Here is a 19,052-nt window from a genome sequence, read left to right on the forward strand (position 1 = left end):
AAATGATAAACTCTGGATTTTTTCATTTTACTTGAGGGCCTACTCACCCCAAAATCCTAGCATCAACCTAAAAAGACCTTGCTTTTGACACTCTACTATTTCTTTCATTAAATGTCTGTTTGATTCTTTTTCAAAATAAAAATATCTTTTTCATAATATATTAAGATCACTGTAATTCTCATCCCTAATTTATATATTTATATATGCATACCTACCTCACAGATTATAAAAGATTGAATGAGTTAACATATATAAAGCACTTAAAATAGTGTCTGGCACACAGTTCACTATATGTTAGCTACTTTCTTCTTCACACACACACACCCCTAGAAAAACTGAATCCTATATTTAACACATTATGGATATCTTTTCCTCTCAATACATTCTTTTTTGGGGAGGGATGAGATCTCATTATGTTACCCAGGCTAGCCTTGAACTCCTGGCTCAAACAATCCTCTGCCTTGGCCTCCTGAGTACTTAGGACTAAATACAGATTTAGTGAGTATATCTATCTTTCTATTCTATTTCAAATACTGCTGCAATGAATACCTTTATTCTTACCTCCATATTCACTTGTGACATTTTTCCATAACATGAATTCTACATATACACGAACACACTTACAAAAAATAGTTTAAAAAATTAACTACATTTTAAAAATTAACATCTGATTACCATTTTATTTAAATTAACTTCTAGAACTATAAAAGTTTAAAAAACAATGTTTAAAAGCTGAATACCATTGCTTCTTGGCCTTTTGGCTAAGATCAAGTGTAAAAGTTGAACACTTTACATATACAAGGTACAAGGCATCTTATTGCACAAAAAGTTTAGATCCCATATGATGCATCTATTATTTGAAATATGACTAATAAAAAAGTCCTTTTTTTAATGGGAAGAATATTCATTTTAATATGCCCCAAGATGTTACAGAGCTTAAAATGAATAAACTTCAGTCAGTATAAAACAGATTTATTGTCAACATTCAGTCATTAATACAACCCAGGTAAATGAAACATCACTCCATACAAGGCTCATATATTCTTTACACGTGTACTATAAAATGATAAATACTTAAAAATTACAATGCAACGAAAAATATTGTAAGATATACAATTGTTATAGACCCTTGTGTGAAAGTTCTTTATTTTTAAAGTTCTGCCTTAGGGAAAATACCATGCTACATATCAGAACCCAAAATAAACTGTTTCTTGAGGTTACAATGCTCAATGGTATACTGGATTCACCCTAAAATACCATGTCTGACAAGAATTAAAAGAGAGACAGCCTTCAATGATGTTTAGAAAGAGGGAGAGTGACAGAGAGAGAGAAGAGTAATCAATTATTCTGTTATTTCTGCTGGAATGGCCTCATTAAACAATTTATAGCACTGACAAGAGGTCTGTACCCAAAGGGAACAAAACCAGAACCAGTCTCAGCTTTATGTAAAGGATTTCCAAATCAGACTAACTGACACAGTTCTAAGGCACTGTTCCCAATGCTTGTCACTCTTCAACCCTTTACACAGACTTCTTGTCTTATGTCCATGTTTTTCTAATTTCTTCCTAAGGGTTTACCAATTATACTTTCTGTTTTCTATCATCCTAAATCCAAACCAAAAGACATTAAGCAATACAATAAAATCTACCAGTCTGGTCAGTTCTAAAGACACAAATTCTGGTTTAGACATTAATCATGAGACTCAAGTATATCTATCCCCCTTCCACACACACTCCCACCTCCCCTTACATATTGCCCCATCTTAATTTTGAGGAAATGCTCAAATTCTAAGCAAGTTTCAGGATTTTTCCCCCAATCAATGATTTGACTGTTGGCAAGCTGCTTTGGTGGGCAGCAGTATAAGAAATTATTTGGAATGCCTGGCTAGAACAGATAAAATGGATGTGATCAGTGAATTATTGTAACCCATTGTAGTGAACAGATGGATGGGAAGGATTTACCTTATGAACTTCCCTCACTCATTTCAGAAGGGAGAAAATTATGTCTTAATAAGGCAAGAAAAAAATTAGATAAGAAAATACAGCACTTTGGGAGGCCGAGGCGGGTGGATCACGAGGTCAGGAGATCGAGATCATCCTGGCTAACACGGGGAAACCCTGGCTCTACTAAAAATACAAAAAATTAGCCAGGCGTGGTGGCGGGCGCCTGTAATCCCAGCTACTCAGGAGGCTGAGGCAGAAGAATCGCTTGAACCCAGGAGGCAGAGGTTGCAGTGAGCCGAGATCGCACCATTGCACTGCAGCCTGGCGGACAAGAGTGAGACTTCGTCTCAAAAAAAAAAAAGAAAATACAGTAAAATATAAATACTGTAGTGACAGCAAGGAAGGGTAGGATTCCCAGCACCCTACCTTGCTGGGAAAGTTTCTGGCATAAAAGTCAAACTCTCTACCATCATTCTTTGCACAAGGATCGACAGTTGTTTACATCAAGAGGGGCAGAAAGCCACTTAAATACTTTTCTTCAAAAATGAGACATTTCTTTTTGAACTGAGCATTAGAGAAAGGAGAAAGAAGTAGGGAAAGCTCACTCAAAGAGGTCCTCAAACATGCGTTGTCCCATTGCTATATATGCTTCCTTTTCTTCTGGTGTCATCTGGGCCACTAGCTCTGGCCGTTGGCTCACTTCACTGTAGGAGAACGGACGGCCAGCCACCATGACAATTGGGTCATCTGCTACTTCTTCAAACTCGTCATCTTCCTCTTCATCCTCTTCTCGTTTATGCATAGCCACAGCTGCCGGACGGGGTGGAGAATCATCATCTGACTCACTGGTCTCGCTTTCCGAGTCACTGCCATTGGCAGTGGTCACTGGAGCAGCTGCTCCCACTGAACCAGCCATGGCAGAGGAAGTCTTTTTCTCATGAATGAGCAGTGCTCGCATGACCTCTTCGTTGTCATCAGGCCCAGCACGGCCTTCCTCACGCTCCTGAAATGCGTCCATATCTACGCCCCCTGGGGAGTAAAACTCAGAAAGTCAATATCCTTAAATATAAATGGCATTTCTTTATAACATATAAACAATATTTTAACATATATTTAAATAATACGATAAAATAACAGACTTCACTGGTTCCATTTTTGAGCTGCTATCCATAAAATATTCAAAGTATTTCTTACAAACTGGAGCTTAAGTAGCATAATGGTCAAGTACACCGGCTTTAAGAGTATTATAGCATAGATTTGAATCCTGGTTCTTCTATATGCAAGCATCTTGGGCAAGTTATTTAATCTCTAAACTTCAATACCTTTTTCTATAAAATGAGGTGATAAAAGCATCTACTTTCTAAGGTTCTGGACAAAAACATGTAAGATAATGTCTATGAAGAATCGACTACAGTAGCTGGCATAATAGAAAATCAAAACATGGCTCTTTATCTCACTCAAGGTAAAAGCCAAAAGCTTTGCAATGGCCTATAGGGTCCCAAATCATCTGGAATCCTTCCTGATCATCTACCTCTTACTTCTTTCCCCTGCTCATTCTTGTCTAGCCACAGTAGCCTCTGTGGTATTCCTCGTACATATCAGACACACTCCTACCTCAGGGCCTTTGCACTGCCTGTTCCCGCTGCCTGGAATATTTTTCCTTTAGGTACTCACACAGCTAATTTCCTTCCATCTTTCATGTCTTTATTCAAATGTTACCTTTTAAATGTATCCCATCCCTACATTCCCAATGCTCTATTTTTCCCCCATAGCACTTATTTCCTAACATAATGAATAACTTACATCTATTGTCTTTGTCACCCCGTTTCCAAGGATGTAGGTTCTACCAGAACAGATATTTGTCTTGTTTATTCATGGATATATCCCATTTACCTAGATAGTACCTGCCACTCTGTTAGGCACTGAATAAACATTTGACAAATGAGTGAATAAATGTGAGTTTTATTTTCATGAAGCAAACTAAGCATACTTCAAACTCTTTATTAAAAAAGGAATCTAATTTTAGGAATGAAGCTTCTCTCACCACACACCTCCTATCATTTTGTGTACATATCTTACCTGATATACTGCGGATGAAATATTTAAGAAAACCATCTGCATTCTGCATTCTGATAATACTACCAAACATACTGCCATTTAAAATATATAAAAAGATTTAAAGTATTGTTTGGAACCTGACTCCCTGATTCAAATCCTAACACTATTTAGCTGTATGATTTTGGCCAAGTTATTTCATCTCTCCGCTTCAATGTTCTCAAGTACAGAAAGGGGGAAAATAGTATTTACTTCACCAGATTACTGTGGGGATTAAGTGAATATCTGTGAAGTGTCTAAAATGGGCCTGGCACTTAGAATAGTGTTATCTATCATCATCATCATCATCGGCATCATCATCATCATCGGCATCATCATCATCAAGAGAAGACTCAGAAATGGTCAATTCTGACTATGGATAAAGTGAAAGCATCTTCTCATTAACACATTAAAATGAATTAGCTAAATCCCTGGACATTTTAGAAAGCATAGAACTCCTAAAATGAGATACTAGGCAGATAAGAGACAAAAAGGGAAACAGAAGCAGACAAGTTAAAAGTTTAGGTCAGAGAAAAGAGGCTTTTGATAACACGACTGTCAAAATGAGAGTTAAAATCAAATTTAACTACTTCAAAATATTGTCAAAGGCTGAACCTCCTCCCTAGAGCTTACTGCCAATGCAGCATTACAACAGAAAGAAAAGAAGGTAATGAATGCATGCAAGCCTTTAAGACAATAATTGCTTCTAAAAGAATGTTCCAAATAGTTCAATAATATCAACACAGTATTTTGATTAATGTTTAAATATAAAATTAGGGAAAAAGAAAATTAGTTTTGTAAACTAAATTAAGTCACATGTAACAGATTTCTGACAAGGGTCTTGAGAGGTTTGGAGAAAAAAAGAATTACTCTGTTACAGATGAAGTCAGAAAACAAAAAACAAGGATAAATGAGCAAATTTCTGGATGGTAAAGTAGAAACAGTGGTTCTAGGAACAGTCTTTTTCAACAGAGTTATAAATTACAAGGAAGATGTATACTGGGAAACTGTATTCACGGAATTGATGCTAAGCAATTGTGGGTACTGAAAGGCCAAGTTGCAGGAAAAAAATATAAGAAGAGCTGAAGGTTGTATACGTGGGCAGAAAAGTAGCAGATCTATTTCTATTTCAGCAAGTGCAAGAAAATCAGCCTACAGAAAAATAATCTAAAATATACTGAAAGATATGATCCAAGCTATTGGATTCAAGGCACAGAAGAACCTAAAAAGTACCTCTACATGTTTCTAGAAGTTTTTGGTCTTAAAATGCTTCCAGAACCAAAGCAACAAACAAAATCTCAAGTAAAAACCAGAAAGATACTGGAAATAAAACTCAAATCAATGGTGAATCCATGCATGAACAACATGTATCATTCTGGTCATTATGTCTCAAGTAAAGTATATCACAATTAGAGATGGTCCAGAAAAAGACAAAAATAAACAAAAACTGTAGGAGGTGGCAGCAGTAGAAAAGAGAACTGTTTAAGGAAAACAGAATCAAAAGGAATTAGAACTTTCTTCAGTATAGTAATGAGAACATGACTGAAGCCGATACAATTGTGAAAGATATTAACATGACTTGAAGTTTGAAGAAAATCAAGTGTAAGACCCACTTCATACATTCACTGGATAGAGTCTGCTCTACTATCAAGAAACTTAAGACAAATTTAGACATGACAACATACTATCCTATTTTATGTAGAAATAAATATTTACAAAACTTAAGTAGACCAGATAACTTATTTAAGGCCCATACGATTCATATTCTATCATTCTAGGAACTGTAAACTAGAATGTTAAACTTATGAGCTTAATATATAATGTTGGTTAATAATAATTTTATTTTATTCAGTTTTCTTCCTAAGTTCAAAGAAAAGAAGGCTGCTTTAAGAACCGGCAAGAAGCCAAGTTGGGGAAAACAAATTTATTAAATAGTAGTATAGCCTAACTACTGTATAATCTAAAACAACTTCAATCTAAATAACACAACAGGCTGGGCACAGTGGCTCATGCCTGTAATCCCAGCACTTTGGGAGGCCGAGGCGGGCAGATCACTTGAGGTCAGGAGTTTGAGAACAGCCTGGACAACATGGCAAAACCCCATCTCTACTAAAAATACAAAAATTAGCTGGCCATGGTGGCTTGCACCCAATTCCAGCTACTCAGGAGGCTGAGGCAAGAGAATCACTAGAACACGGAAAGCAGAGGTTTCAGTGAGCCGAGATCGCACCACTGTACTCCAACCTAGGCAACAGAGCGAGACTCCATCAAAAAATACCAACATGGCAGGTTAATCAGTGAGGAAGAAGGAGGGTAAAGTACAGTTGCCTTGGAAAACTTTTTCTTATTAAAATTAATATATCAAAGAGAATCACAGTAGAGGTATTACCTGCTTTACCATCACTACCAAACTCCACATTACCTTCACAATTTCTAGTATACACATATACTAAATGCTAATTATGAAGGGAAAAGAGGCTAGGAGAAAGGCCAAAAAACAAGTGGTTTTCAGTTACTGATTATTCTTTGGCACTAACATATCACCAAACTCAGGTGATAAGTTAGTAACGATATATTAACTTGGGAGTAGTGGCACATAGATTGTTACACTGATAAAATTCAGCCAGAAATAGAGACACCCCTCCTCTCTACTTTCTAGCTTGCGTCATCGTCATCCATTTTTGCCTCCCATTTTCTACATACTCCTAAACCATTATCACTCAAAGTCTTGAAAGCAGTAACTTAGACTAAAACTTAAAAAGTAAAATCTTGCAGTTCTCTAACTTCTGAAGATTAGTATGCAATTCTTAACCCTTTAGGGCTCAGAAATTTCCAAAATCCTCTAGAACAAAGTTCTGCTAACCATCTTGGACTGTGAGAATGCTCAATCCTTTATTCATGTGGTCTCTTTGTATATATTTCAGGTAGCACACACTTCTTGGTATTTATGAAGAGACAACATAAAGTTTGGGGTAGTGTATAGTTTTGGCTCCCAATTCAGAAACATTAAATGCATATAAGTCAGGGTAATATAAGATTAAAGGAAAAGTGAGTATGGCTACCTTGAAAACAATAGATAGCATGTTTCCAAGAAATTAAGATAAAAAGATGACAATTTTTCAAATCTAAAAATGAAAATTTAAAAGGCTATTTGTTATTTTCACTAAGTTGAAGGGCAATGCAAGTATACCAGTTGGCTTTTATCTTATTGCTCAATTTCTTACTTCCTAATATAATACAATTAATTGTTCTGTAGAACAGATCCAGAATTGCCCAGGCAGTTTCCCACTAAGCCAAGTTCATGTTCTACTGAACCCAAGACACATCCATTTTACTGACTTCTACTCTTACCTTCTTTCATATCTTCAGAACTATATGCCCCTTGGACAGTGCTTTCTCTCAACCAAATGGGCCTCTCTTTGGCAGATTTCCCTTCCAGTGAGGCTCGATGAAGATCTTCTTGGTCATCCATATTAATGACAACATTCTGAGTGTATAAGTCTTCATAGGAAGGACCTTTGGTGGCCCATGCTTCCCGGTGGTGCCCACCTGCTAGGCTAGCAGCTCCAGCAGTAGTTGCTGCATGGTCCTTGCTATATAAAAATAGAGGAGTATAGGAAGAAGAAAAATTAATGTCTTGGTGTTGGAAAAGAAGGGCAGCTAGGGAGGCAATTACTGAAATACTACATGTAAATGCTATCTAGCAATCATGCACACATGCTTTAACAATTCCAAGAAAGTGCTTCTATACCTCAGGGTAAAAGATGCATATGTTAGAAAAACACATCATATTTATATTTAAGTTCCTCAAACATGGGATCCTCTGGTGTAAATGACTGAGGTTTTATAGATTTAAGATGTTTCAATAAATCTATTAATACTTGGAGAAGGAGAAAGTGATATGGTGACATCATCTACTTAAAGCCACTAGTCTGACAAAAATCTCTCCCAGTATTTTGTTTAAAAAACAAAAACAAAACACACTGTATTTTTAAAAATGTTATCTCAGCTCAACCCAGAATAATTCAAAGTGGTTCTGTGTGCTTTTTCCTTTCTTTTGTGTGCTGATCATGGAAAAAGCTAGAAAACTATTCTACAAAGCCTGACCTCAACCAATGTTCTTCTCCCACCACTCAAGCAGTAAGGTATAACCCTCTGCACAGACTAGCTGCTTTTCTATGGAGTTGTATGTTTCTATCTCCACATCTGTGCTGATACTCTGTATCCATCTCCAACCACTGATTCTACTCTGCAGTAACAATGGTCTGTTTTTCTCAGTCTATTTTATTTTGCTTTTTACTTTTACCACCCATGATCTTCTTTGTCTGTTAGCCTGTTCCAAGTCTGATCATTTCCTTATCTTCTAGTCACTTATGTTCCCCCCCACCTCTGTGTTAGGCCAAGTTTTCAGTATTTCTGATGGTTCCCCATTTTACCTGCCTGTTTCACTCTCAATCTGTTCCAAATTCTTTTGAATATGCCTAATTCTCTGTCTGAGCTCATGCCTTTCTCTGCCTGCTACTGATGCTTTCCACTTCAACTTCTATGTATGCTTCTCCACCTCCCTCTCTGTCCAGCTATTTTTTATCCTGTAACCATCTTCATGTTTCTTGAACTGCCTGCTCACTCCAAACCTTTTGGGTGTTTCTTTCAGTGTCCATGACTGACCTGGCCTCATGTTTCTCCTTTATTTTTTGTCCGTTTTTCTCACTCTTTTCCATGGATCCTGAATTATCCCGTGTGGAGCCCCGACTCATTCTGAATCTAATAAATACTTCATTAGTCTTTCCTCCTAAGCCATTCACTATTTTGCCTTCACTTTTGTCTTACTTCATCTCTGCTTACTCCCTTACTCTTCACTTCTTTCTGGGTCCAATTCTTATCTATTGGGGTTTTCTAACTCATACTTGGCTGAGGTCTGTGTCATGTATCTGATTAGCCTATCACATCTTTCCCTAATTACACTGTGTTTCTGACCATCCTCTGGAGGTAAACTTGGGCTTAGCTTATCCCACCTATCCTGTCCTGCCTCTGGATATCTATAGGGCCCTGCTACTTGCACAACAAAAAAATAATGTTATCTCCAGTTGCCTAACCCACACTGATCCAGTCATTTAATCCATGCCTTCCAGGTACTGCGTTTGCATTCTTTTCATTATTCCACCTCTGTGCCCAGGGCTACTTTGTAAACCACTTTCTCCCACAGCCTTTTTCTTCCTGGTGCCTGTTCTACCTGTTCCACGTCTCAATCACTTCTTTTGCCTCCTCACTGCTCCTACTTTCTACCAGTTATTTGCTCTCCACTCTAAGTCTAGGCCTATGAGGCATCTCTCTGTAAATATATCCAATCCATCTATTTTTTTTTTTTTTTTTTTTTGCTACATTCTGAAGTCTTATGCTACAATTGCAAATAACTGGTTTCTCTCTGCTATTTCTTTCTGCATTCATTGATGTTACTTTGTGTATCATTTCTTGTTCATCTCAGTTTAACCATTAACTGTCCCTAGTCATTCTCTATCTTCTATTTGTTCTGTGTGGTCTTTTAAAGGCTATGTGGCTGCCTTCACTGTAATATGATGCTGCTTACTTTGTATAGGTTGGCTTTTTGAACTTTTGCCTCCTTCGGCATTCACTTTTCTTTCTCTTCTCTCTTGGTCTGATCTGGTTTTTTATGTTTCTGTGCTTACTCTACATTCTGGCCTCTCCTCCCGCACCCATTTGTCTCTCTGACTCCTTTCAACGCCTCTTCTATCCTCAGCCAACATCCCCATCTTGATGTGCTGAGCCTGCTCTATATATCTGCCACCTCCAAAAATGTTTCTCCCTGAGTTAGCTAACCCCACCTGGGAGAGACAGAATAGGCATACTTCTCTGATCGGGCCAACCACATCCTTATCTTTCCTTGATCCAGACTTAAATGACTCACTCACTCTGAGGTTACTGTTTCTCTTTATATATAATCCTGAACACAGAGTTTTTCTCTATTCTCTATCTTTAGCATTGACTACAAAGACTATCTTATGAAGGTATGAGGAGTACTTTGAGAAAAACAAGAAAGCTAGACAGAAAAGAACAGAATTAAAATAAATGTTAACACAAGAGTACTTTTAAAAAGTCTTTTGTTTTCAGTATTCTGTCATAGAAATTCAAGATGGGTTTTATTCCAGTTTGAGGCAGCAGACATTTGACCATAAGTCAAATTTTAAAATTTGGAACAATTTTAATTGAAGATGACAAAAATGACAATTCATATTTGAATCTTTGTATATTATTTAAGAAATTTTAGAACTTTTAAAAGATATAACTCTTACTTAGAGATAAGAGGGGAATATTATTTCAAAACTAAATTTTTAAAAATCTTTAAGGTAAGTGTTAAGACATGATGAATAAGGGAAGGTTACTAGCAAGGAATTCCACTCTAGAAAGACAGGAAGATTTTTATATATCATCAATAGGTTGACTTGCTGAAAGGATACAATTGTCTATCAACTCTTGGGTTAGGCCTACTGATAGTTCTGCAGAGGTAGCCCCTGGTTTCTGATCTAGGGACAAGCTAGAATTTAACCCATTACAGATCAGTAATCAAACTAATAATATTGCCACTTATTTAAAAAAAAAAAAAACCTATCATCTCTGAGCTCCCATACCATTCTATTGGTGCCTCTTCTCTTGTACTGAGGCAGGATGGACTATTACATCCTTGGGGCAGGATGGGCCATTTCAAAACTTCATACTCATATAGTACAGAAAGGCCAAATCAATACCACCTCCAGGATGTTATATCCAAGCAGTGGAATTTGTCAAATGCTTTGGTGGGGATATTATAACCTGGGTAACATCTTCTAACCTAATGGTTTTTTTTCTGACCACATGGAAACGATTTTACTTTGGTCTGGCTGGCAGCTCTAGGAACCCCATTCTGTCTTTCTTCTCTGCCTCCATTTCCTCCCTTTTTTCTTAATGACCAGATTGTTTGGTATCCTTTTTTCCTGATCAGTTTATTTCCTCTACTTCCTGGTTCTTCTTCATCCCTGGAGTCACCACCATTCCTGGTAAGAAGAAGGTGACTTGATACAGAGAGCTGCCGTTGGGCCTCTGGTGTCACTGTACCACTAAGACTCATCTCAGGCCTGCAGTGAGTGGGGGATATCGAAATAAAGATCCTGGAAGGGGAGCTGGATTGTGGTAGGTGGAGAACATTAGAGACAGGAAGCCAGTGGTGGTGGTGACTGAATGCTATTGTAGTGCGGCAGCATCTTGATAAACAGGACAAATAACTACAGGTAGGAGAGGAAACATCAGAATAATTCAGATAGTATATTGTGTAGGAAGCAATCAGATAGTACACTGATGCATACTTCAACATGAAATAATCCATAAGCTTAGAAAATTTTGTATTTTTGTAAAATCAATTTCTCTCATAAGCTTGTATGTTAGAGCTACAATATAACTTAAAAGGACTGAAAAAGATAAAAAAAGAAATAAATTTCTTTTTCAAAAGAGGAATTCCTTTTCTTATACAAAAAGAAATAAATAACCGGTACCAAAAGTTAAGGCTATCTGTGATACAGATGTTATTAGTTTCCTATCAACTGTGGCTCCTTTCTTTCTTTGCTTATTGGTTTTATTAAAATACCAATGGCAATTTGCTCCAAAGAGCTCTGGGACCTTCCCCACTCCTAGAAGGTACCTTAACTAGTCTAAGTACCAGTCATGTGATCCCATTTCCTTTGCCAGCTGCTGGTTTAGAAATATGCATATAAAACAATTGTAGCCAGTGAGACATCGGGGGATAAATAAGAGTATCCTAGGGGGCCCTCTGGGAAACCTTTCTTCAGTTTTAAAATAGGACACAAGGAAGGGACAGTCCCTTTTTCTGCATTTGGACATTTTCATCTGCATGTGACACCTAGAAATACATGGCCATCTTAGGCTAGCTCCCCTCATGGTCCCAAGAGGATAATCAACAGGCTGAGTTCAGCAGAGTATAAAGATGGAACAAATCTAGATCCCTGAAGATATAATTGAGCTGTGAAATTAACCAGTTTTGAACTATACTACTTCAAGACTTCTAGTCATGCAAGACAAATTTTCTTATTGTTCAATCTACTTCTAGACTGGATTCTAATTCCAACTAGAGTTGGATATTCTGTTATCATAGGCAAAGGCATCCTAACTGACGCATGGTACTGGATTAGAAAATCCATAACTCTTACAGATGCAAAATTTTCTGTAGAATTGGATTGCTTTGAACCATCTAAAAGAAGCCCAATTTACTCAGGACTGGCTATTCTGTAACATCAGTACCACAGGAAATAAAATACTAAGAATGCTCCTAAAAACTATACAAATAGAGCCTGATTGTTGAGCTTTATGGAAGGGAGTGGGTGAAGTGAAGGTTAAATAAAGATATCCCTTAATTGATGCTGGGAAGAGGGAGAGAAAAAAAAAGGGTAGAGTAGGAGAGCACTCCCTGACCCCAATTTTCATTTATGCTTTTCAAGAAAGAATATAAACCACTTTTTCTGGCATGGCAAAACTAAGGCTACCTCTGAAATTCAAACATTAGGGAACACTGATAAAAATAGGGAGCCACTGTTAGGAGTATTAACCCATAGGTAACACCAGCTATACTTTACTTTCAAGGAAGTTGCAATTACAACTTAGAAAGAAAGGTGGTTAAAATGCTTCAAAAACAAAAAAGAAAATGCTGAATTCCTTAAAGGACTTCAGCCTTCAGAAGCTGGCTAGGAAAATTCAAATATCCCCAAGCAGCACAACTAATTTAGGATGAGCTAACAATTGGCTGAGTTGCTGCAGGCCCAAGCAGAATGAGTACTTGAAGTCAAACCTAAATATTTAAAGATTTTTGCCTAAAGTCCACAGTGTTCTGCATTTAGAACAAACAAATTTCATCACAGGCACATGTTAATAAGACAAATGTGGCACAAGTGAAAACCTATGTAACATTACAGTCTTGAGTCTCCTAGTAAATTACCCACTCTTGTTCTCCGAGGTACAGGTAGTTAAAACAAAAACAGGTTGTAAAGCATTCTTAGTAAGAGCACAGGGCCTACACTCACCTCTGTTTCAGGGCTGGGATTTCTGTGGGTTCTGGCTCAAGTATTTCATAGGCCAAGTTCACATCCTCTGTCTCCCGAAGCAATGCATAAATGGGCTCAATTTGTTCATTAAACCTTGCCAAAAGTGTGCGTGCATCTTTTTTGGGCATTGCTGATTCATCCTCTTCTACCTCTGTATGGCAAAAAGTACAGCGGAAAGTTCCTACAGAGGAAACAAGTATCTCAGGTCAGAGAGAAGACTTTAGCAGACAGTTTATACCTCCACTCTCTCCCAATATCTTATTATTAAAACTTTCAAATATACACAAAGGTTGAAAGAATTTCACAGTGAACAGCCATGCGACCACCATTTAGATTCTACAATTAGCATTTTGCTATTCATCACATATCTATCCATCTATCCTTTTTGATGTATTTCAAAGTAATTTCATCCCTAACTTCAGCATAGTTTTTAATCACAATATTTCTAACATGTATTTATTTTAACTTAAAGCCAAATTCTTTAGCGCTTACCACCACAACTTGTACCCTTTCCCGGCAGCTTTTCTCTTTTTTTTTTTTTTTCACATTACACATTTGGGCCTACATTATGGGGAAAACCAAGAGTTTCTGGTCATCCTGAACATTGTCACAGGCTATTTTTTAAAATTTATTAACCATTTGTATCTAATCAATTCAATCTATTATGCTAAAACTCACACTCTTAAACATTACTTAACAGTCTACACCACTAGCCACACCTGGATTTTCAGTTTGGTTCTTATTCCCAAAGACAGGAATATGCATCCTTCCTTTCTGACTCAGCTTACTTGAAAGATTAAAAGGGAACATGTAAGTACTTAGTGTCTGGCAAATAGTTAAGTACTCAAACATTTAGCTATAAAAGGCCCCATGCATGATTGATACATAAAGAATAAACAACCAAGTGATCTCTACTTCAACATAACACTAGATCCTACTGATACATTACCAGTATAATAATTTTCTTTACTGGCCCTCACACATAGCCAATAGCATGTAAATTATTTGTTCAAATACCCTAAAATACATCTTCCTATTGTCTAAATGCCACCTAATCTACATTTATCCCAAATAAGTGAGAAAGAGAGAGAAATGCAGCCCTTCACAGCTAGGAGGTGGCTCAGCACTCACAGCTAGAGTGTGGCATTTTTCTGTCAAACAAGATCTCACAGATCACCAACATCAGACTATGATGAAAGTGAGGCAAACCCAAGCCACTGTGGAATTGTGTCTGAGAACAGACAAAAGCAAGGACTCCATGCAAACCACAAAAAAGTCCCATCTTGCACAAGTGACTGCTGCTTCTTTACCACTTAGTTTTAGCGTCACCCTGTTCTTGTCATCTCCTAGATAAGATTAAGATACCCAATCATAGAATTATCCCCACTTCTTCACAGCATCCAATCCAAAGGAAACCTTCATCACTTCCCTGAATCCTCCCCAAAATTACCCAACAAAAGCCCACATTCTCTAAGTCTGTCCAACATCATCTTACCAACATTTCATGGTTTCCCCATGGTATGTGGCTTCCCTTGCTGCAGAAAGCATCAATAAACCTAACTTTGTTTACTACAGGTGTGTACCTGATAGTCTTTGACTAATGGCCACCAACATAAAGATTATAACTTAATCAACTGGACAAGAATACTATTATACCAAAGTAAAGAGATGAAGAACAAGTTTTTGTTTTTTTTTTTTTTTAGGTAAAAGATATCAAATTGCTTTAAATATAAAAATGAACATGTAAAAAGCCAACTTATTACAAATGCTAACAATTCAGCTCAAGAGAGGGGTTTGGACTACAAATTTAGATATGAGAATCAACCTATAGGTGGTAACTGAAGCCATATACTAGATAGGAGCATCCGAAGAGATTAAGGAGAGTGAGAAGAAGCAGTTAAGGCATAAACTCAAGGAATAAGGAATCCTTGAGAAAGAGAAATGGTGCAACCAGAGTGATAGGATGATGTTTCAAGGAAATGTATGGTCCTAATATTAAAAGGCCAACAAGAGTTGAAAACTAGCTTTTATATTTGGTAACAAAGGGTAAGAAGCAACCTTGGCTAGAAAGGTTTTAGGTAGAATGTTATCTTATATTATTCTCCAACTGTTCCAAGCTGTCTCAGCCTCTTCTCTTCAACAGAAGCAAGGAATATAATCATGTGGGGGCTTAAAAATAAATCACATAAAGTAGGGTTGAATATAGCTCTCGAATACCTGCTGAATTAAAAAACACACCAATGTGAGACTGGGACTTAAATTGACTGTTGAAAAATAAGGACCTACAGAGACTGTCAACGAGAACTAAGAATAGTTTGGAAGATGAGTTATCTAGTTCTGTAGTTTTCAAATATGTTTTTGAAGAAAGGAATCCCATTTCTCAAATGGAAAGGTGCTTAATATATAAACATAAAAGCAAATGCTCTGGGGTAAAGTACAGAAACACAGCTAAGACAAAGGTCAATACTCCAACCCTCTCATTATCTGTTTTCAAAGCATCACAAAGTGGCCTCCTCAATGCTTCCCATCAGGCACACTCTGCTGCAGAGCCTTTGCACTGCTGTGCCCTCTACCCAGATGCCTTCCCTCCAGAAAATCACATGGCTCATCTCCAAACTTACTTCAGTTCTTTACTCAGAAGCCACCGTAAGGCCTTCCGTAGCCAACATTATCTAAAATTTCAATACTGTCTTGTCCACCCAAACAATCTTATCCTCTTTCATTTTCTTTTCCCTTAGCATTATCATTATGCAACATGCTTTATTATTTATCTAATTTATCATTAAAAAGTCATGTTATACCTGAATTTTAAAAAAATGTCCTCCCAAATACCCCATTTCTCATTTTAAGACAATATGTACTCCAAACTTCAGCTTTAAGTAAACAAATCAACACGCTTGTCAGTGTAGCTCATCCTCATAAAACAGGAGTGCTTTTATTTGGGGAAAAGAGAGAAAGAGAACACTACTAATACCATTATTTCACAGAAGGACAATCTCAGAATGACAGTCCTTTAACTCGAGTAATTTATTTTCATGAAAAAGAATAGGGGGAAAAATAAACAAAGTGTATAGTCATAAGGCACCTAAATTCTAATCTCAACCAAACTTAACAAGTTACTTACAGAAGGGCTGACTTTGCAGGTATGAAAAGAGCAGCTTTAACATTATTACTAAGAACTGTGAAGGGTCTGAGATTTTACCCTACTTGTAAGCTAACAAGTTATTCTGCCAGTTTCATGGATACTGGCAGAAGACACAAGACCCTAGGTCAGAGACAAAGAACTTTACTACTCAAGGAAATAGCAGTAGCCAGTGTCAGTATTTAAGCCAGTTCCCCATGCCCCAATTTCCATGGGGTGCGATAGAAGGGCCAGGTAACAATTATACATGCAATGGGCTGTGTTACAGGAAAAAGAGCCTGAGCTTAAAAGGAACTCAAATATTTTATAATGGGCATAAGCATGCCCATTCTTTGCACTGGAGGGTGGCATTATCCTTACTTACTATAAACTCTATATAAACATGCTCTGGAAGGAGACACTTTTTATACTGGACCATAAGCAAACCTGCTCTTTGCTCTGAAGAGAAATACTATCTCTGTCTTCCAAGGCTGCTCGTTATATAAACATTCTTGAAAATGATAGTCCAGGAAAAAAGCAGTCAGTCTGTATCTCTGCTTGCCAAGACATGCATAACATGTGAGAGACCCATGGAGAATAGTCTCCCAATAATTACCACATCTAGCAAATACTACAAAAGGAAAAGCTAGCCTGACATCTGAGTCCTCCTGTGTTTATCACAAAAACGTTAGTTGTAAATGAGAAGCCTGTCAAAGCCAAATGTAGAATTTCTTATTTTTCTTCTTGGACCCTAAAAAATGCAAGAAAAGTAAGAAATTTGACATTTTATGGAAAATGACTTAAGACCAGTTTAGTATACCAGCAGCATTTTTTATACATTTCACTACGCATTGTAAAAATGCAAATCAGTTTTCCTGAAATCAGAAGGGGCAAGTGGCAAGGGGCAGGAGGACACGGAAACCCAGCACATACTATGTACCAAGCAAGCACCCATGCTACTGAAAGAGTGGTGGTGGCATACACAGACAGAAGCGGTCAGCAAGAAGCTTTAGTAGGGAAGAAAGATGTCTGGAGATAAAACAATCAGGGATCAGTGCAAAAACTAAAGTACACAAATGTTTTGGAGTTCAAAGAAGGAACGTGACTTCTAGCTGAGGACACTAGGAAAAGCTTACCGAGAAGGTAAACCTTTTTGAGATAGTTTAGAAGATAAAAGATGAAGAAGAAGATGAACAGGTAAGGAAACAGGACATTCTAGATCATCATAAGAGAAGTAGGGTGGTTGAAAAATGATGCTAGACTGCAATTTCAGTCTGATAGGAAAACAGTTATCAAAAAGAATGATAAAAAACAGAATTAACAAGATAAACTGGGGTGACCAAACTTATGGTCACCATAAGTTTATCTTGTTAATTCTGTTTTTTATTGACTGCAATTTCAGTCTGATAGGAAAACAGTTATCAAAACGAATGATAAAAAAAAACAGAATTAACAAGATAAACTGGGGTGACCATAAATTGGTCTTGAATGATAAGCTTCATTTTTACTTTATTCTTTAGTAATAGGAAAGCCACAGAAGGGTGTTAGGGAAGACACTGAGGTCACAAAAACTAATATTTACATATATTGATCTGCCTGAGTGGCTTGAGATGGCCTCCCAATAAGGCAGTTCTTAACTGAGTGTCTGCATAAAAATCCCCGGTGGAATTTATACTCAGGCTCCATGCCACAAATGCTGATCCCAGAGGTCCAGAGTGGGGCCCAGGAATTAGAATTTTTAAAGTTACACAAGGAATTCTGAGGCCTACACCTGTTAGAGAGCTGCTGTTAAGCAATATGAAAACATCCCAACTTTTCTTGTAACTAGACCATTCTACACTAAGTAGTGTACATAGACTATACTACTCAAGAATGAGAGAAGAAACTGGAATTGAAACTCAGAGCTCTGCACAATTTTTCCCTTTCCACATATAAGATCAAGAAGGCAAAACCCAGAAATGGTGAATCCAAGGCATGCAAGGGAGAACATGCAAGCTAGATCTAAGAATGTGGCAACAGAGAGAAAATGAAGGCTACAAAGATTCTTTAGGCAAAGCTTGACAAATGATGGGGTTAGGAGGAAAAAAGGAGTTCTATAACAACACACTTGTTTGATCAGCTATACTCAGAAACCACAAAAAGAACTAAGACAGCTACTTTACAAATATTCCTATATATTCATCAGAAGCAAATCTATGCAATAATTCTATCCAAATCTGACATACAAGGAAATGAACACTTAAGAGGCGTTAAGTTTACCAAGTCATAGCTTGAAAACAAAAATCACTAAACTTGGATTCAAATACAAATCTTTCTGTCTCAAAAGACTAAATTCACTATACTATCCTGAATTATACATTCCTCTTCCAACTTCCTATCAGCCCTGCCAGCTACAATTTAGCAAACTTTTCCCATGTATATACATTAGCTCTATTTTTAAAAAATATTGAATAGAAGGAGAAAAGATTTATAACAAATAATTTATTTAACAAACATAAGTGCCTGTCACATACCTGGCATTTACTTGGCTAAGTCTTAACCTATCAGGTTTGCCAAACAAATAAAAATAAATCCAATTGCAGATAACGAACAGGCATTGAAAGTGGGAAGAAAAAAATATCTTTTATAAATAGATATTTCAAAGCTATATTTTAGGGTCATATATTCAGTAGCATAGGAATGTCCCAATTTTATGACTCAGGATTCTTCTACAGAAGGTAAGTTATCACTCCACAATGAGAAAAGAAATGGAGACCTAATTGTGGGGATGAGGGGGACAGCGGCGGAAGA

General features: G+C 37.1%; 1 protein-coding gene across 3 annotated transcripts in view; it reads right to left on the reverse strand.

The window, feature by feature from the left end:
* Positions 1-956: 956 nt before the first annotated feature.
* GTF2E1 (general transcription factor IIE subunit 1) overlaps positions 957-19,052 on the reverse strand; it is a 37,958-nt gene continuing 19,862 nt past the window's right edge. For all 3 annotated transcript variants that reach the window (XM_032150073.2, XM_058437440.1, XM_058437441.1), the window contains exons 3-5: positions 13,121-13,322; positions 7,389-7,630; positions 957-2,972 (exon numbers count right to left, since the gene is read on the reverse strand). In XM_032150073.2, coding sequence (XP_032005964.1) covers positions 2,545-2,972; positions 7,389-7,630; positions 13,121-13,322 — 872 coding nt within the window. In that variant the 3' untranslated portion in view covers positions 957-2,544. The remainder of the gene's footprint in view (positions 2,973-7,388; positions 7,631-13,120; positions 13,323-19,052) is intronic.

The sequence above is a fragment of the Hylobates moloch genome, unplaced genomic scaffold (assembly GCF_009828535.3).
Source record: "Hylobates moloch isolate HMO894 unplaced genomic scaffold, HMol_V3 SCAFFOLD_4, whole genome shotgun sequence".
Lineage (NCBI taxonomy): Eukaryota > Metazoa > Chordata > Mammalia > Primates > Hylobatidae > Hylobates > Hylobates moloch.